At 37.1% G+C, this 21,518-nt stretch overlaps 1 protein-coding gene across 1 annotated transcript; it reads left to right on the forward strand.

The window, feature by feature from the left end:
* Window positions 1-19,857: 19,857 nt before the first annotated feature.
* Window positions 19,858-21,276, forward strand: LOC126175886 (chitinase domain-containing protein 1). The gene has a single exon (XM_049922933.1). It carries the CDS (start codon window positions 19,968-19,970, stop codon window positions 21,111-21,113), a length of 1,146 nt encoding a protein of 381 aa, XP_049778890.1. The 5' UTR covers window positions 19,858-19,967; the 3' UTR covers window positions 21,114-21,276.
* Window positions 21,277-21,518: the final 242 nt, after the last annotated feature.

Raw genomic sequence — 21,518 nt, forward strand, 5'->3', positions numbered from 1 at the left:
TTACCACAAGAAATTAAATATCTTAGCAGTAATCCACACGCTTTCAAATCGAAACTGAAGAGCATCCTCATGGGCCACTCCTCCTAGTCTGTCGAGGAGTTCCTTGAAAAATTAAGCTGATTCCTATGTTATATTGTTGATTGTGTTTACATAAACTTATGGCTTGTCCTTTTTTTGGTTTCATAAGCATTTTATTTTATCTGTTATGACCTTTATATTGTAATTTCATGTGCGGACACATTCTCTGACCTTGGAGATTTGCTCCTTAATTTGGTCCTATGGAACCAGACGTGTAAAATAAAAAAATTAAACAAAATATTACATCTAAAAAGGCCTACAACTTCAGACAGTGATTGTAATGTGGTATTGTTGTGATAGGAGAGTGAGGCTGTTTACATACATAGAAACATTTTGATGTGTAATCAGATTTGTTGACTATGGTATTTTTTTGTGATAATAAATACTAGAGAAGAGTCATGTTATATTGGAATTGTGACATGTACATCACTTGCACAGTTCCTATAAACGAGTTTACAGCTGTTCTACGAGACTGAGGGGGAACTTTTGTTAGTACTTGTAAGCAGGAGGAGGAGGAGGAGGAGGAGGAGGAGAATGAAGACAAAACTTTCATTACACATACATCCTCTGCTACGTGATCGACTGAGAAAGGATTGTTATGTCGATAATCTTCTTCTTCAAGGTTCTCCTTGTCATGTGGCCTTTCTTGCAGTCCGACAGCAGCTTTTTCATGTGCCTCCTGGTCTAAATTTTCTCCTCCATCAAACTCATATCTGTCACTATCATCATTGTACAGTGCTCGTACAGTCAGTTGTTAAAAATCACAGCTGATCGAAGTAGATGTACTTCTTCCTACCAGTTGCTGCAGAACCACTCTTTTTGGTCATTTATCTTAATAGCCCTGTGGTATAACTGGCCCTTAAGTTCCTCCAGTTCCTTTAAAGGATTGTCCCTGCAATAAATAAAAACCATCATAGTGCTGCAAGATTATCCTTAGTGTCTACGTGTGCATACGCGTGTAAGCGTGTTTGTAAACTGTATACTTTCATAGTTTTGCTTTATACGCTTTATCTTTTTGCTGAAGATACTTGGGGACTGGATCATCCATGATGGACTTACACTTTCAATACAGATCTGGTGTATCAACTATCTCGTATATTATACAAGACGTTTGCTTTGTACTATGGCCTAAAATGAGGTCAAAATGTTTTCCGCACCTCCGAAAACGCTATGGCTTACCACAGTTGAGGTATTCCATAAGAGTGCCAACTTTCCTCATTGTGTGGGTGCTGTGGACGGAAGGCACATCAGAATTACAAAACCTAGTTCCAGTGGTTCACTCTACTATAACTGTAAGAACTATTTTTCCTTTCTGTTGTTGGCTGTTTGTGATTCGATGTACAAATCCCTGTTTATAGACGTTGGAGCGTATGCAAAATCGTCTGACTCAACTGTGTTTAGTAATTCAGTGCTAAATAAAAAATACAAGATGGTACGCTAGATTTCCCTGCACCCAAACCACTGTCATTAACTTTTGAAAGACGTATGCCATTCATGTTAGTAGGTGATGAAGGTTTCGGTTTGTCAAAATTTATTATATGCCCTTTTGGACGAAAGAATTTAGACGTTCAGAAACGTGTGTTCAATCATAGACTGTCCAGAGTAAGAAGGTAAAGACATGTTGCCTCCTCCATAACTTTGTGCGTGATCGCGATGGAATAGAGTTTGAGGATACGTTAACTATTCAGGGATTGCAGGACATGTCACCTTGCTTAGTCCATGGAGGAAATAATATTGTGAACAGTGTCAGAGAGGACTTTTCAAACTACATCGTTATCCCTGAAGGCAAAGTGCCTTGGCAGTGCAAAAAAATCCAATTACTAGAAATGTTATGTGAACGTTAATATGGTTAGGCCTCATTGTTCATCAGGCGCTGTATTTGTGATGTGCATTGTACTATTATTACTATGTTAATTGTAACAAGTCACATCGTTGCATTCACTGGACTGAATGAAACTTATATTTAAAATTATCGAGTGTCAGGGACTTGTACCTCAATAATATTATCATAAATAAATAAAATGCATTATTCTAGTAGCCACATATGCATAAATAATTATAATTAAGAACAATGTTTTAACTGTATTTTTCGGGCCATAAGGTGGAGCGGCTTAAGATGACGATAAGATACACCGTTAATTTTGTTATGAAAATTTTGAAATATAAGTTTTTTTTAGATTTTTTTCTTCATTCGCCCTGTAGGTGTGAGTTTATTGTTTCCACACTCATCCATTTTGTCCCTTCTTATCGCATTAAGACTGCATAATAATACACTTGATATTGGTCAACACAAAAGAAAAGGGGTGAGGTATACAAATGCGCTTGAAGGTTACTACCCTTCTACCCTCGTACAGGGGTAGCAACGAAATTTCGCTAGTCTTTTAAGGTCCGAAAAGTGAGATATAAATTTGAAAAACGAACATACAAATTACCAATTTTGTTTTCTTCATCTCTGCTTGTCTCAATGAAATCAGGCACAAACTTCGTTATAATTTCTTGCCACACATTCTTTTTCACCACTTTGTTGCTATAGTCATCGCCTTTGGCATCCCAAACAGCAGTGCTGTGTTTGTGATGTGTGTCCCAGTGCAAACACTCCAATTCAAACTAATGCATGTCCGGCAATGACTGCTGTGACCTTGTCTGTCCCATGTGGTGAGGGTGAGTCACTGCTGCATCACAGTGGCTGAGTGTGGCAGTGCAGTGACCCAGTGTGACTGCTCCAGTTCAAAGGACTGTATCTCTGTTGGTAACCGTCACTGGTGATCATCACCAGTGTCCCAGTGTGAAAGGCCTTAGAGTGGTTGTTCGCTAGATTATTTTTCCATTCACTAGGATATTTGTGAGACTGCAAGATTTGTGGAATGGCAGACACAATGCTTTAGTTGAATGATGACAGCAGTCTACAAATAATCGCAACTTGTTAAGTGAAAATCAGTAGGAAACATGGAAATGGCAGACCAACTTTGTTTAAAGGAAAATTCTCTTTATTCACTTATAGTTGGTACACATCAGTGTCCGTCATTAGCGGAAGGAGACGAACCGTCCGACACATATCAGCGCTGGCATCGGGACAATGTTTGGGCAACTCGTATCGTTGGAACGGATCTTGAAGAGGCACCTGCTATTCATGTACGAAGGAAGACTGATGCAACAGAATATGCGAGACCCTCGTGTAAGTGTATGAACAATCTTCATTGAGCGGCTATATAAGTTGTTTGATTGCTTCTTTCAACAATCAAAGGATGGTGTCACGTCTATAACAAAAAACACGTCGCTATTTGCGACATTTTCCATGACTTATGCAGTAAACTGAACAATGTTGATCCAAATGCAACTTCATCCATTTTGCTGCTTCACCATCGTATTTTCAAAACATTAGGATCTGAATATTAATTTTACAGGTCGACTTGGTATCGTATTGCTGAATCTGAGGAGATGGAAAAGGGTCTCATTGAGAATTTGCGTTCGAGTGATAATTAGCTAGTTACACAGGCAACTGGTACATCCTACGCAACATCAAAAACAAGATATTTGCAACAGAGTGGAGTAAGTCAAAGAAGAAAGAAAGTCGTACATATAAGTATTGCAAGAAAGCTGGACATATTATCGCAGACTGCCGAAAGCGCATGGGCATAGAAGAAGTAAAAGCGACAGCTAACGACAATATTTTGAGTTCCACTTTAAAAATGATCAGCTAACCAAGTACAATTCTAGCCACTAGTTCGTTGTTTCATGTTAATTCTGATAGAGCAGATTCTTGGATTTCTGATTCTGGTACGACACATCATATTTCACCAAACGACATTTCTGGACGTTTCAAAAGTTTCCGATTCCAAAATGTATACGGATAGCTGGCAATGAAGTTATTTTTGCACCTGAGATTGCCAGTATTCTTACTGAAATATTCATAAACAAAAAGTGGGCACCTGCTTTGCTTCTGGTATGTACCTGATATCAGACAACAACAAATCTCTGTTCGTCAAGCTGCACGACATGGACATAATGTAACTTACGATAGTAAAAGTATTATCATTCGTCGACATAGTGAAATAGTCGTAACAGAATGACTAGTTGGTTCAGTATGTATTATGAACATGCGAGGTTGTCCTCCGATTCACAAGTAATGATTAACTTCTCTTCAGAAGAACAACTACAGTGGAGGCATGAGAGGATCGGTCATAAAGATAAATATCAAGTACGAGATGTGCTTCCTCACTTCGCTATATCAGTTAAGTGCCTTGATAGCACATAGTTTTGTAATGGATGTGTTCTTAGCAAATTCCACTGCAAACCATTTAGCCATTGCAGAAATCGTCCACAAACTGTCGATGAGTTGATCAATGCAGATGAAATGGACCTATCTCTATTGACTATAAATGGTTTTCGTTACTATGTGATTTTCAAAGATGATTATTCTCGTTACGTTCGGATGTATTTCATGCGAAATAAATGCATAGTGGCTGACAATTTGAAAGCATTTTTGAAGGAGTGTGTTGCTATTGGTCGTAAGGTAGAAGTATTTCAGTCAGATGGAGGAGTAGACTTAAATTGTATAATGGTAATTGCAGTACTACGGGACCGTGGTATTGAGTTTCGTCTTAGGTGTCTAGACATTCCTGAGAAAAATTGCGCTGCAGAACAAGCAAATCGATGTATAATTGAAATAGCTCGCTCAGTGTTAACATCTAGCAAGTTACCTAAGTCTCTTTGGGCTCATGAATGTGACACAGCTGTTTTCCTACTCAATCATACTGGGAAGTCAAGTGTTGAAGGTAAAAAACCTTTCGAATTGTGGACTGGCAAGTGTTTGATAGTTTCAACTATCTATGCATTTTTCGATGAAAATGCTACTTTTATTTGCCAAAGGAATTTCGTTCTAACGTTGATGACAAATATACCTCACCATTTCATTGTCTATATGAATGAAAAATTTGGTTACAAAGTGCGGATTCCATCCAAACTTCATGTGATGAAATCAGATAATGTTTATTTGCAACCAGAAAAGCTATGTACAAATGAAATTCGATTGGGTTGGAATTTAATTTCATACCTGAAGAAACTGGAGAGAAAAGTGAATCTACTGTCGATGAAATTGGGACTCGTCACCAAGAATATTCGAATGAGATACCAAATTGACGTCCATTTCGTCAAACATGTCCCCCAGTGAACTTTAGAGCCAATGAATTAGGATACCAGCCTCACCAATCTCAAGAAGCAAATGCATTTGTTTACCTGACAAAAGCAATCCATGAAGAGCTTGCACTAACAAACTAGTAGTAGTTCCAATAAATGTTTTAATGTGATGAAAGAAGAAATGAAGACATTCGAAGAAAATGATACCTGGGACTTGGCAACCTATACGTAAAAGTGTTATCGATAATCGATTAGTACTCGTGGGAAATATAGATCTGACAAGTCAATTGATCGATTACGCACTCACTTGGTTGTGTGCAATATTTTTCGACTTTAGAACAGCGTTTCTGTATGATGATTTGGATACAGAAATATACATGACTCAACCAGGTTTCGATGATGGCTCAGGTCATGTTTGTCGCCTCAAGAAATCATTGTGTGGACTTAAGCAATCACCTCATTGCTGGAATAATAATTTTCAGTCAATCATGAAAAAAATGGCTTTATTAGTTCTACAGCAGATACTTGCATTTACATTCTACAAAACAGAAAAGTTGCTCTTTGCTATTTATGTCGATGATGTACCTACTGTGGGAACAACTCAAAGTGCAGTGCATTCATTTTTAGATATGTTAAACGCAGAATTTATAATAACAGAGGTTCCTTTAGATTTATTTTTAGTCGTGCAAATAGAGCAACGACAGTATGCCTTGTTTATTTTACAGCAAGTATACACAGTGAAGATTCTACATCGTTTTAACATGGATGATTGGAAACGAATATAAACTCCCTGTGATTATGCAATACTCCTAACAGCAACGTTCCTTATTGTTCGACTGTGGGAACATTAGTGTACCTGGCATGTTCTACTCGTTCGGATCTCGCTTATGACGTTTCAAAAGTTGCTTAATCTATGACTGAACCCATGTCTTCTTATTGCAACACTGTAAAACGCATTTTCAGATATCTTAATGGTGCTACAGGCTTGGGTTTCTTCTATACTTCGTCTGGCGGTAAACTTCATGCCTATGCTGATGTTTACTTCGCCAGCAACACTAAAACAAGACGATCCACAAATGGCTTTGTTTCAATGATCGTCGACACGGCTGTATCATGGACATCTCAACTGCAGAAATCAGTTGCACTGTCCACCACTGAAGCGCAGTTCATTGCTGCAAGTGAAGGAGCCAAGGAATTAGTTTGACTTAACAGACTGCTGCTGGAGATCAGTGGAGAACGAAACACAGCTGTATTGTTCATTGAGAAAGCAAGTGCCATTAAATTAGTGAAAAATCCAGAGTTCCACAAACGTACTAAGCACATCGAAGTACGATATTATTTTGTGCAGGATCTATATTAAAATGAGGACATCAATGACCTGGTTGTTCTGTGCACCACAGTTTGATTTAGGGGGAAATGTTCAAGTAAATAAACCAGACGTGTGTGTTTCCTATCTTCTCCTAGAGTAGTGTTTTGTGTTGTGTGAAGTTCTCTGCTCCTAAGAGTTTCTTTTTCATGCTTTTACTCTATGAAGTTTTGTTGCCATGTGTCATCTTTTTAGATATTAAACGGAGAAAATCACTGTTTCCAAAAGTTGTGTTCTTGCTATAAATATATATCCTAAGTTCACCATAATGTATTCAACACATGAAGTGAACTATCAAAGAAACACACACACAAAATGAAAACACAGTGGAACAAATTCAAATTTCGTACCCGCTAATCTGAAACAAATCTATGTAAAAATGTACTGTCAAGAGCGTACCAGTATCTGAGAAGTACAATGAAAGGTGCCAAGGCAACATGGTAACATCCAGAATTCAACAAGTACGAGAAAACGTAAGAAAACGCTATTAAAAACCCAAAACACGACCTATCGAAACCTCCTGAAATTTTGCATATACACAAAAATTATTTTGAACATGAAAACAGTAACAACAACATACTTAGAAGGCAAATAAGAAGCAAACACAGTTCAGAACAAGTCAACTACAGCAATGGTATGTGTCAGAAAAGGAGCATATACCACTATTTTACTGGAAGAAATAGTTTAAAGGTTATATTCTAAATCAAAATTCAATTCAGACGTTGGCCTAACATTCCCATGTTGCTGAGTATATAGCATACTAATATAGACTTGTGGCTGATTTATCTTGGCAGCTATAGTGTACACATAATGTAAAAAAGGTAAAGTGCACATGTTACCAAAGCAACAACGAAATCGGATGTCAACTACTCCTAACCAACATAAAATTTGTATGTATACATTTCAGAAAAAATATAAGAAAAACCACTGGAATTCCTAAACTGTGGTGAAACGTGTTTGACAATAAATAAAACAAAAATTGTTTTTGCAAGAAAGCAGGTCCTCTTTAATTCATTAAAATATAATTTAGTTTTGGAGCCTGTTCATATCTAATAAGAACTCAGTTAAGTGTATATTTAACTCATGCTTATTTCATTCACCCCTAGGGCTTCAACTAGTGCTTCAGGAACTTCAGAACTTGAGATATTGCTTGTGAAATGTATATGTGAAACAAATATGTAATGCTCTGAACTAAATCTCCCATCATTCCAGTTGACAAAAATATTGTCTCTATTTAGGTCAATATTGAGTGTGATAGTGGAGTTATTTGGTTGCATATAATAGGTTTAGGTGAAATCAAGTTAATTAGATGTTTTTACCGGCCACCCAATTCCACTGTGACAGTTTTAGACTCTTTCAAAGGAAGTCTATGGTCATTAGTGTAAAAATACCCAGATCATGCAATACTAGTTGGACGTGTCTTTAATCTACTGAGTATGGACTGGGACATCTGTGGATTCATGGCAGGGGCTACAGACAGACAGACAGTGTTACGAAGTACTTTTGAACACATCTTTCGAAAACTGTCTTGAACAGCTAGTTCGACAGCCCACATGCAATAGAAATATCTTAAACCCTGTAGTTACAAACAGGCCTGACCCTATCGGCGGCGTCAGCATAGAGATAAGGATTCGTGATAATTATACCATCGTAGTGACTATGCTTACTTAAGTTAACAAGTTAGTCAAGAGGGCTAGGAGAATTTTTGTGCTAGAAAGAGCAGATAAGCAGTTGTTAGGATGTCATTTAGACACTGAACTGGCATCATTTTGTTCCAATATGGGAAAAGTTTAAGAAGGCTGTAAATCATGGTCTGGAGAAGAAAATGCCTAGTAAGTTAATTAAGGATGGAAAAGACCCATCATGGTTTAACAACGAAATTCGGAAAATGCATAGAAATAAAAGGCAGTTGTACTCGTGGTTCAAAAGAGAGTCCACCAAATGACGAGACACAAAGGCTAGTAGAGATTCGTGCAACTGTTAAAATACAGATGTGCAAAGATGCAACAACTACCAAGGTCATACCTTAACAAAAGATCTGGCAGAGACCTGAGAAAATTCTGGTCCAATGTAAACTCGCTAAGCAAGTCTAAGTCTTCCATCAAGTTACTCATTGTAGCAGCAGAAGACAGCAAAAGGAAAGCCGAAGTTTTGAATTTCGTGTGTATGTAATCGTTTACATAGCAGAATCATACAAACATACTGCTGTTTAACCATTCTATATGGATGACATACTAATAAACATCCTTGGCGTAGAGAAACAACTGAAAGAATTGAAAACAAATAAGCCGCCAGATCTGGATAGAATCCCAATTCGGTTTTACAAAAACTATGGAATTTAGCGCGAATCTCTCGGCCAATGCAAAGTACCAAGTGACTGGAAAAAAAGCTCAGATGAGTCCTGCATATGAGAATGGTAAAAGAAAAAAATTATGATATTAACATCTGTTTGCTGCAGAATTCTAGAATATAGTCTGAGACGGAATATAATAAATTTTCATGAGATTGAAAAGCTTCTTCCCACGAATCAGTGCGGTTTTAGAAGGCATCCCTCGTGCGAAATTCAGCTTGTCCTTTTCTCACATTGTTTACTACAAAATGTGGATGAAGGGCAACAAGCAGATTCCATGTTTCTGGATTTTCGAAAAGCATTTGACATGGTGCCCACTGCAGACTGTTAAGGAAGGTGTGAGCATATGGAATAAGTTACGAGATATGTCAGTGGATTTAAGACTTTTTAAGTGATGGAACCCAGTATGTTGTCCTTGATGGCGAGTGTTCATCAGAGACAAGGGTATCGTCAGGGGTGCTCCAGGGAAGTGAAACAGGATCGCTATTATTTTTTATATACATAAAAGATCTGTTGGACAGGGTAGGCAACAATCTGCGGTTGTTTGCTGATGATGCCGTGGTGTACAGTAGGGTGTCGTCATTGACTGACTAAAGGAGGATACAAGATGACTTAGATAAAATTTATAATTTTTGTGACGAATGACAACTAGCTCCAAATGTAGAGGAGTGTAAGTTAATGCATATGAGTAGGAAAAGCAAACCTGTAATAATCGAATACAGCATTAGTAGTGTCCTGCTTGACACAGTCACATTTTTTAAATATCTGGGCATAACGAAGTAAAGTAATATGAAATGAAAAGAGCATGTGAGGACAGTGGTAGGAAAGGCGAATGGTTGGTTTCAATTTACTGGGAGAATTGTGCGAAAGTGTGGTACTCTGTAAAGGACACTAGTATAGCTATTCTTGTGTACTGCTTCACTGACTAAAATCGGCACCAGGTAGGATTAAAGGACGACATCGAAGCAGTTCAGAGTAGATTCAAGCAACATGCATGCATTACTGAGGTGCTTCGGAAACTCAAATGGGGATCGCTGGAGGGAAGACAACGCTTTTTTTTTGTTTTTTGAGGAACACTATTGAGAAAATTCAGAGTACCGGCATTTAAGGCTGACTGCAGAACAATACTACTGTCATCAACATGAACCATGAAGATATGATACGAGGAACTAAAGCCCATATAGAGGCATATAGATAGTTGCTTTTCCCTCATTCTGTTTGTGAGTGGAACAGGAAAGGAAATGACTTGTGGTGGTACAAGGTACGGTCTGCCACGCACTGTATGGTGGGTTGTGGAGTGTGTATTAAACATAGATGTAGAAAATGTGATAACAATAAGTCTTCGATTGTCTGAAAATGATTTTCTTGTATTTGTGTCTTTTTTAATCAAGTAAATCATGTTACCCTCTTTACCAGAATCACAAATTGGAGGATTACATCCTAATGATCATGGAATGCAGGGATCCCTTCCAAATTCAATTTAGTTATACATTACTATATAAGCATATAGTAATTTAATTAGGAATCATAGTTAGAAATGGATTACAAACTCTGGTATCAAGAGAAGGGAAGAACTTAAACTGTCATATCGAAATTGCAAATAAACGAATCACATGCTGTCACAAGGCAATTGCATAACTGGCTGATAAGGGAAACTAAAACTAATTATTAGCATAAAGGAAGAAGGAAGGAAATGAATACAGAGATCCAAATGGTGCCAGTAATATTTCTAATCAGCGTTACATGAATCAGTAGACAATGTATTTATAAAAAATTCTCCATTTTCTTGCCATGTTAAATTAGAGCAAAAACACAAGCTTTCGATTATCACCTCCATTATCTTTGTCTTTGATCTCATATTGTGTATAAAGCCTCAGTTAACACCCCATTCTGACAGAACATCTTTTCATGTTCTGAACAAATGAAGTGGAAATTACGGCAAGTTGAAAAAAACAGAGTTCGAGAGATATGATATCTACATGCATATGATAAACCCCTTCCCTGAAAAACATTTCTCTTCTTCATACCTTCTCTGCATTACCTCAGATGATGTGTCATTGATCTCATTTGCACTAAGGTTGCAATACACGTGAGATGCCTATTTGCTTCCACTGCCATGACTGGAATGCATAAGTTCTAATAAAAGTTACCAACCTGCAATCTTCTACAGTTGGTGTCCCCTGCACAGAAAACAGCACGTAGGCTGTGAACCTGTAATCTTGAGGCTGTAAGAAACTCTTTGCAAGGAACTGTTATTTTAGAAATGATTAAATTTCCAATCAGTTTATTTATAAGGTGTGCCACTCGCTTTTCATTGGCAGAATATGATAAACTGCGCAATTACACTCCACTTTAGAGACACAAATAATTTCTATTCTTCAACAAATTAATGAACTCCATATTTCTGTTCTCAACGGCACATCCATTTACATAATACACTGCTAATAAAGTCTTAAGCTGACACCGATCACAGCAGGCAACGTGTCTCTTCTCTGATGCTGCCGAACCAGCTCTGATTTATACACAAGACATTGATAATTAAGTGTTAACTGATACTGCAGCAGACAACACATCTGTCATCCAACACTGCCAAATTAGCTCTGATCTTACAGCCAAACCACTTTGCCTGCCATCCAAGTCAGATGTGATCTGAAGATCACTGAAGTGTTTCATCTGCCATTTCGTTTAGCAGTGTTTATTATTCTGATGGTTATTGACACTTGTGAAATAATGAAATGATAGCACGCTATTGAGAGATGCTTTAATTTCAAATTCATGCAAATGCCCTGTTTAATTTTTGAAATATTAATAATAGAAGATTACCATTTTGGCTCGCAACTTCCGAACACAGCAGTCAATCACAGAAAAGGGCCACAATTTAGACAGTCTTTCTCATGATACCCTTACCTAACAAACTATCTGTCATCGGTATTGTTGCAGGTACAGATATTCAAGGATTGGCGAAACTACAGAAGATGTAGAGCTAATTTGCCAGCAAGACAATCCTGGAAAAATTCATTCACAGGATTATGCATATTAACTATTCATGCACCATATAGAAAATTTGATCAAAATATATGACGAATACAACTGCTGACACTACATCCATTTGGTGTAATTTGCGCCATAGTGTGGTCCATTGAGACATAGCCAGTTCTATTAAGACACACAATGTCAAGTTGGAACACATTATAACATTGTCAGTCAGCGGCCAGAGATGCCAGAGTGAGGTTATGTTTACCATCTGTCACACACCATGGATTTCGAGCAATTCGTGAACATTAAGTTCAAGTTGCAAAAAAGTGCCAAAGAAACTCATGAAATATTGAAACCGGTGTATGTCGATAATGCTATACTTCTGAAGACTGTTTACAAGTGGTATGAGCGATTTATAAGCGGAAATGAGTCCACAGAAGACGAGTAACGAACTGGACGTCCATTAAATTCGAAAGCAGAAGAAAACGTACAAAAGGCGGCAAAAATTGTTCGTTCAGACAGATGAATAACAATTCAAGAGCTTACTGAAGAACTTAGCATCTCGTATTGATCCCTGTACAGCAATTTAATTGATAATTTGCAAATGAGACAAGTGGTGAAAGGTTTGGTCCCAGACTTTTCAGTGAGAAAATCGCGGTCTACTGAAGAATGGGATACAACCCGTCAGCATTGACCAATGAGATCAGAATCTGCCAGAGATCATTTATTACACAGATGTAACAGCTGAGAGGAGTGTTCAGAAACAAAGGAATACAGGTGAGAAAAGATATGAGGACATATATCAAGGCGAGTAATATTTCGACCTTGATATTAAGAATATCGCTTGATTTGACCTAGTACTTCTGTCAAAAAAATTATGAAAAAAGGAATAGAAGTAGCTGTAGCATAGAATACCTCAGTTGACATATGTATGAGTTATATCTCGAACTTCAGACAATGTGCATAGGTTAACTGCAGTGCGGGATACAAATTTAACGTATGTCGATTTCTTCGTTTCCGTTCTTCACTTGAACTATATAGGTCAACTGAAGTACGGGATACAAATTTTACAGGTGTTGTTTCTTTCGTCTCCGCTATTGCTAGCATTCTGTTCTTACGTAGGTAGTACTACTAGCAAAGGCGCAAAAAAGATCTACATGCATAATATTACTACTGCTAACGAAAACGAGGAAATCGAACTACATAACACTGGATACCTGTGCCTCACTTCAACTACGTGAAGGCGAAAAAAAGCCACACACACACAAAATTTGTAGCCTTCTTCATATGAGCTATATAGGTAAAGTGAAGTATGAGACACTTTTTTTTGCTAGCTAAGACAAAAAAAAAAACCAACAGCAGTGAAATTTGTATCCCATTCATCAGTTGAGCTACATAGGTCAACTGAAGAATAGGATACTAGTACTAGTGAATGGGAAATAACGACATTTATAATGTATCTGTCCTGTACTTCAACTGACCTATGTACGTCAACTGAAGGATAGGATACTAGAGCTAGCGAAGGTGAAAAATAGTGCATATATTGCATTAGCATCCTGTTCTTTAGTTGACCTATATAGGTAAATCACATCAGTGCTACATATGTCGCACTTTTGGTGTAGCTAGCACGAGTATCTCGTGTTTCTGTTGACCTGTATACGTCAACTGAAGCATGGGATACAAATTTTACGTATGTCCGTCTTTCCGCCTTCAGTAGTGCTAGCATAGACTCGAAAAAATCGTCGTAATACTAGTGCTGGGAAAGGGAGGAAGAGCAACAGCTGAAAAATTTGTATTCCATACATAATGCAGAACAGTATAATATGACAAAGAAATACATCAAAACAGACTAATTCAGTACAACATAAGAAATGGGCAATATGTATTGGGTACACTATGCATCCATGAATATTCATCTAAGTCACTCTGTAATGCGAAATCCGTCGTTTCCCCCTCCCTACAACAGATTTTATAGCTGACCAATAACCTTCTATACTAATGGTACAACCTCCAATTGATGAAGATCTGTATTCAATATTGTGATTCATGACAAGATGCCGAAAACCCCTATTCCCGAAATTCCTATATGAAGAAAAACCATCCGATATCACTACGCAACCCTCTGCAAAATGATCTTCAATTAATGTGACCAAAACGTCCTTCATTCGATTGGGAGCTACTTTAAAAACTACATCGTCTCATTCTTGACCTGAAACTACAGCCCCCCAAACCCATAATCCTACCAGAGGGTCCCCCTGTTGTACTTCCTTTTGCCAAAATGCGACTCATCGATTTCGACTATAACACCCGGCCCCCCAAAGTCCCCCTATACTTTAAATATAACCCTCAAACTTCCCTACAAAAAGAGTGCCAATCTACAACTGTACACTCACTCACATGACATATATGCACACACAGCCACACAGGATACCTCAAACACTAACAGTATGTAATTTTTATGATATCCCTGAAGGCGAGCTTAGACTTGTCGAAGTATGTTCCTCGTCTCATGGACCACCACAACCGATCTTTGCTTCAGTGCCATATTAATAAGTAGTGAGTATGGCTAGTGGACACACTTGTCAGGCGCATATGTTCACCGCACTCATGACACCGAATGTAGTCGGCAACAAGAACATACATTCGTAAAAATAGAATCGTGGCCATCATGTCTATGCACATAGTCTCCTTTAAATTATCCAGATCCATTGGAATAAATAAATCCATACCTACTTACGAAAATTAAAAACTAAAAATACTCCTAAAATAAAAAAAGCTATTAGTCCAAATTATCTCAAACTAACTAAGAATGAAATTAAGTACCGAACGAATTGCAAACAACCAATTACTTAAATCAAAGTTCACCAAAAAAATTTTACGCATTATCTAGCGATGACTTTTAAAACCACATTCATTTTTTTAAATGTACACTGATGGCGCTTATCTGCAGCAGACAACCGATTTATTGTCTATGGCTGGAAAGTAAAGACATTAATATATATGAGCAACCTATGACGTCATTGGTCAAAGCCAACGAGTTGTATACTGTGCTTCAGTCGACCCGAAAATCGTGTGTCAGTTTGCGAGGAGTTGAAGCATTCTCTTCATTCAAATTCAGACTTCATGTCCAAAATTATAACTGGAAGTGAAACTTGGGTCTATCGGTATCATCCTGAGACGAAAATACAAAGATCTCTATGGAAAACCAGTGAATCTCCTCGCGATAAAAAGGAAAGTTAGTCAAAATCGAAAATCAAAGTAATGCTATTTTTTTTCGAAATTGAGGGCATAGTACGATCAGGTTTCGTTCCAAAGGCTAAAAATTTAAACGCCGAATTTTACAAGAATGAACTGCCAAATATGGGAAACTGTGTACAAAGACAGAGACCAGAAAAATGGGCCAATGGCTTCCTACTTCAACAAAACAACTTTGCTAGGCTTTTCATTCATGAGTTTTTGGCTGGAAAAAGTGTTACAGTTTGTCCACATCTGCCTTGTCACCATGAGATTTCTTGCTCTTCCAAAAAGTAACTGTGGTTAAAGGAAAACTTTAGACACCATTCCTGACATTGAGACAGCCACAACATATCAACTGAATGTCCTTCCAAAAGAGGCCTTCCAGTAATTCTTCCAGTCATGGTTTCAATGTTGGAATAAGTGTATTGCTAGACAATACTTTGAAGAAGATTAAACGAAATGCTATGTAAGCTTATTACTTTGTTTCTAATAAAATTATTCAGTGTATTTTTGGGCATACCTCATATACTAAAATCTGTCACGCATGTAATACTAAACTCACCTGCATTGTTAGTATGGACATATAATTATAAACCAAGATATGGAAATCATTATGCATACAAGGTAGATTATTGTGTCTGACTGACAAAATTCAATTCACTGCTGATCACTTTTTATACAACAAACTTCCTAACACAGTTAAAAACGTAGAAAATACACCACTCTTAAGAAATAAATTAGTTATATGTGCCATGGATGATTTTGAATGATAGATTGTAGTGGTGTGGAACGAGTTATTTTACATTCACAATGCAAATTAATTTGTACATAGGATAACATTTTTAACATTTCTAAGGTTTTTTCAAAAAGAAAAAAGATAAACAGCTGTGAGACTGCAGTTCCTGCCCCCCTTTTATGCCTTACAGTAATAGAAAGACTTCTGCAGAATAGAAGTAGTTACCAAGAAGATTAGATTAGATTAGACCAATTATTCATTCCATAGACCCATAAAAGAGGGAATCCTCCAGGGTGTGGAACATGTCAGATACACACATTACAAAAATGTAGTTAGAAAAACTTGAGTTTCACTAATTTTAATGATCCTCAGTGAATAAACAGTAAAATTATGTACATGAATTAAATCTGCTTTCATTAAAACCATCATTCAGACATTTGCTAGTTTCTTGGCTATTACAACGAAGTATTGTCAAAAATTAAAGTAAATTATTCATTTCAGTGATCCTCAGTTAAGAATAGTCAGATTTAAAATTTCAGATTTAAAATTAAACTTCCACTATTTGCAGACTTAAGACTTACATCTGCTTTCCATACATCCATCATTCACACAGTAGGTAGTTACTTGGCTGTTACAACCAAGTATTGTCAAAAATTAAAGTATAATAAATTTTCATTAAAATGGTCTACTGCACTTGTTGAGAAACTCATGGATGGAATAGAAGAAGTTGGCTACCAAAAATTCTTTTAAATTATGTTTAAATTGTGCCTTGTCTGAAACTAAACTCTTAATGGTTGCTGGTAACTTATTGAAAATATGCGTTACTGAATACTGGACCCCTTTCTGGGCAAGAGTAAGTGATTTTAAATCTTCATGTATATTGTTCTTATTCCTAGTATTGATACTGTGTACTAAGCAGTTAGCTGGAAAAAGAGATGTATTATTTACAACAAACTTCATTAAGGAATAAATATACTGAGAAGCTGTAGTTAATATGCCCAATTCTTTGAATAGGTTTCGACATGGTGTTCTTGGATTTACACTAGGCATTACTATTATTATACGCTTCTGTACTCTAAAAATGTTTTCTCTGCTTGTGGAGTTACCCCAAAATATGATAGCAAATGACATAATGGAGTGAAAATAGCAAAATATGCCAGTTTTTTTTATATTTATATCTCCTATGTCTGACATCATTCGCATTGCAAACACAGACTTGTTTAGGCGCTTTAGCAGTTCGTTAGTATGTTGCTCCCAACTGCATTTATTATCAAGTTGTAATCGCAAGAATTTTACACTCTCAACTTCTCGTATTTCCATGTCATCATATTTTATACACACACCAGAAGGAAATCTCTTGGAAGTTCTGAACTGCATATAGTGGGTCTTTTCAAAGTTTAATGACAGTGAACTGGCTATGAATCACTTATTAATGTCAGTAAAAAGTTGATTAGCTGCCCTTTCTAAATTTATATTTGATTTACTATTTATAATAATGCTTGTATCATCTGCAAATAAGACAAACTTGGCATCTGGTAATGTAACAGATGACAGGTTATTAATATAAACAACAAACAGTAGTGGACCTAGTATGGAACCTTGGGGAACACCACATGTAATTTCTTCCAAGTCAGATGATGTCTGATTGCCTACTGCAGAATTGTTACATAGTGACACCCCTTGTTTTCTATTAGTAAGATATGACTAAAACCACTTTGCAGCCCTACCAGTGACGCCATAATATTTTAATTTACTTAAAAGAATGCTGTGATTCATACAGTCAATCGCCTTTGACAGGTCACAGAATGAATTAATGACATTTTCGCTGTAAGTGTAAATAGCTTTCTCAATATCAGAACCCTTAAAAAAACCAAACTGTGACTTTGACAGTATGTTATTTTCACTAATTTTCTTAGTTTGTTGCCAAATTTCACTTCGCTGTCAGCCAGCCAGATCACTGGATAAGTAATTTAAAAATTTTGTTGCCACATTTGCTCCCCTTTTGTGATGAATGCAAGCTTCAGGGTCGAGTAATAATTGTAATTTTTTCTTCTGGTATTGTAATTATGTACATCATTGTTCCTTTTGAACTGTAGTGGGTAACTTACAACAAATTCATGACCAAACATACTGTGAAGCAGTAGTCAGGATGTGGAACTCCATAAACGGATGTCTACAAGATGATAGTGAGTGAGCACCACATATTATTCCTACACCATGTTTTTCCACAATGAAGAGTTTCTGTCTTAAGATGAGTTCCCCAGAACATTATTACATATGATACTATTGAAAGAAAATATGCAAAATATGTCAAAGTGCTTATTTGTCTTTCCCCAAGTTTTTCAATGATTCTAAGTGCAAATATGGCTAAACCAAGTTGTTTTAGGGGTTCCAAAATGTGTTTTGTTTTCAATTTAAATTCTCATCAGTATTGACACCAAAGAATTTTGAACCTTCCACCCTAAATACTATTTGCTCACCATGTGTTACACTTAATGTTGGGGTAGTAACCCTAGATGTGAAGAAATTGATATTATTTAGGATCATTGTTAAGTCTTACATGTTATTTAAGCAAATGACATTTCACACTCCTTGTGTAGTACAAGATGACCATGACAGAATAATATTAACTAGGGACTAAGTCGGAGTGCGTGTGTGCAGGTGCAGACAATAAACAGGACGTATGGTATACGAGAAAACGGCGAGGTATGACGACAAATAAATGGCGTCACCTGTTGTGGATGGGGCCTTTTATGATTTAGCGTCGCAGCTGAACGATGACTTGGCCATCAAAGAGCAGCCACACTCACCAGGAATGAAATATATTGTAATCTTAAACGTCATGATGAGCCTTCGAGGTGTATGTACCATTACAATTTGTGTTCTACTCTAATTCACGAACCACTCCAATGGTCTGTACACCCATTTAAGGAATTATATGTTTGTAAAAGGAAAGTAGTGGACGTGCTTTTTCGTGGTGTGAATAGATCTTATCTTCTTTTGCTCCAATAACAGCTGCAGAACGTGAAGAAGACAAACCTTTCCTCCACTACGCAGGGGATTTCAGAGGCACTGATTAGCAGGACCTCTACTTCTAGAGAATCAGCTACGTCGATCGGATTGAAAGAAAAAGGTAAATACGTCAGATGTTACGCCGAATGGCAGATCTCAAGGAGTGTTAGCTGCAGCTACAAGGAACGAGCCAGCAGCTACATACAACGCTGGACCAACAAGCAAAACACTTCTTTGTGTCCAAACAGTATTAAAGGCTGTATTCAAGCGCGACATTAAATATTCAGAATAAAATAATGTATATGAATCCAAGCAAGCAACTACTCATTAAATGTGCTTATTTTTGTGTGAGAATATTCCTATTGATTTCTTTTCTGTTTCATACACTGTGGAAACCAATAGCCTCAATAAGTTAGAGAGGAAGACCAAGACAACTGTTCAGAATATAGAAGAAAAGAATGCATAATTTGACTGGAAAGCTACTTTCTGATGCTGTGTATTAGTGTTAATTCAGTTATAAAATAAAGTTTTCGCTTTTTATAAAACTGCTGCCTTGTATCTGTAGTACAAGAAGTAACTGTATAACTTTTTACACTCTGTGCTTTTATCTGTACGATCGTGTGAAGGTGAAGCTGGACATTAGTTGTATTGTGTTAGCTGACTTGCAAACAGTCGCATATTTTGTTTAAGGCTGTATGAACAAGGTGTGTCTATTACCGTTTTAAAATATAATACATGAACAAATAAACTAATACTGCTAGAACCTATTGCATAGCAGGTACGTCTGACATGCACTCAACGTACATTTGCACTTGCAGAGTATTAATGTTGATGTATAGAATTTGACGTCGTTTGGAAAACTGTGCCTATAAACTTTCGGATTGGCTCCTGTATGCGGCGAAATTGGGATGCATGTGCAAGTTTTTAATGCCCAAGGAAAAGCGGCCTTGTATTTGTTATGTTGGCTACTCTGGTGAGCTTTCGTATCTCCCAGTCCCAGGTGTAGAAGTGTTTACGAATGAGAGTAGTGTGTTTAGTTTTGAAAATGTGACTTTATTATTGTAAATATTATTACAATGAAGTGTTTATTATTTCTGTATCTGACTCTGACTGTGGCAGACTGTACATTATCCCGCTCAAATCAAAAAGTTAAAAGTAATCAACTGAAAGCGGCTAAAGGCCCGGTATCAACAAGTGTTTTTGAAAGGGATTTGGTCGTAGAAGACCCGAAACCAAAGTCAGTTCTTTCACAATATCAAGCTTATTATGAGAATACGGAGAAAGTAAACTTTAAAGGCAGGGTATTAGGGTACGTTACCCCATGGAATGGTCATGGATATGACATTGCAAAGATTTTTGGTGCTAAATTTACTTACATTTCGCCGGTGTGGCTTCAGATTCGCAGGAAAGACAAGGCGTACGAAGTCACTGGTTTGCACGACGTAGATAAAAACTGGATGAAGGATGTAGTCAAAAGAAAATCAGACCTGAAAATTATTCCTCGAATCCTTTTCGATGGGTGGACGCCAGAAGATTATGCATCGTTATTGGCAAGTGAGACAGAGAGAGATCACTTATGCAAAGTGTTACAAAAGTGTGTAAGGGATTGGAATTTTGATGGGTTAGTCCTGGAAATTTGGAACCAAGCAGCTGGCATTATTCGCCCGGAAACTTTAGTGTATTTGATATTAATACTAGTTAAAAAATTGAAGGAACAAAAGATGCAGATAATTTTGGTTGTCCCACCAACCTCCAGGTCTGGTTTCACTAAGGAGCATTTTGATAAACTAGCCGACATTGTGGACGCATTTTCGCTGATGACCTACGATTACTCAAGTGTGCGAAGACCTGGTCCAAACAGCCCTTTATCATGGATTCGAGAGTCTGTTGAAACTTTGGTGCCGGAGGCAGACGATCCGAGGAGATCGCTTATACTACTTGGACTGAATTTTTACGGCGCTGCATATACAACAACAGGTGGAGGTCCAGTCATAAACCATGAATACATCTCTCTGTTGAAACAGTTGCGTGGAAAAATTAAATTTGATGAAGTGTCTGGTGAACATATGTTTGAAGTAAAAACAGACACAGGAAAATATATCGTATTTTACCCCACTCTTTATTCTGTTCATCTAAGACTGAAACTTGCAGAAGAATTGGGAACTGGTATTTCAATTTGGGAACTTGGTCAAGGCTTGGATTATTTTTATGATTTATTGTGACAACGTTTAATGTGTCAAAGGACTGTTTTCCTTTCAAGTTGACAATGTTGAGATTTGTTTTTGTCATTTCTGCAACTGCAGCCCAAGAAACTACAGCTATCTACAACTGTAAACTGATTGTTCCTTTCTGCTGTTACTTTGTTAATAAACACAGTCAAGATTCTTTTTTGGAGAAAGTTTATACCTAATTATTATAGCTTGTGTACATTCCAATGTGGTTCTTGTTTAATGTGATCTCCTATGCTTGAAAGAGGTGCTGTAGGCCTATATCACATCCAACTTTGAATACTACAATGATTACTGTATTACTTCAGATAAAATAATGAAAAGAGTGAAAAACTTCGTAGTGTATGAATGAAAGTATGATATGGGAAAAGTAAAAAAAAATTAATGGGTTGAGTTTCA

This window comes from Schistocerca cancellata, chromosome 3 (assembly GCF_023864275.1).
Source record: "Schistocerca cancellata isolate TAMUIC-IGC-003103 chromosome 3, iqSchCanc2.1, whole genome shotgun sequence".
Classification (NCBI taxonomy): Eukaryota; Metazoa; Arthropoda; class Insecta; order Orthoptera; family Acrididae; genus Schistocerca; species Schistocerca cancellata.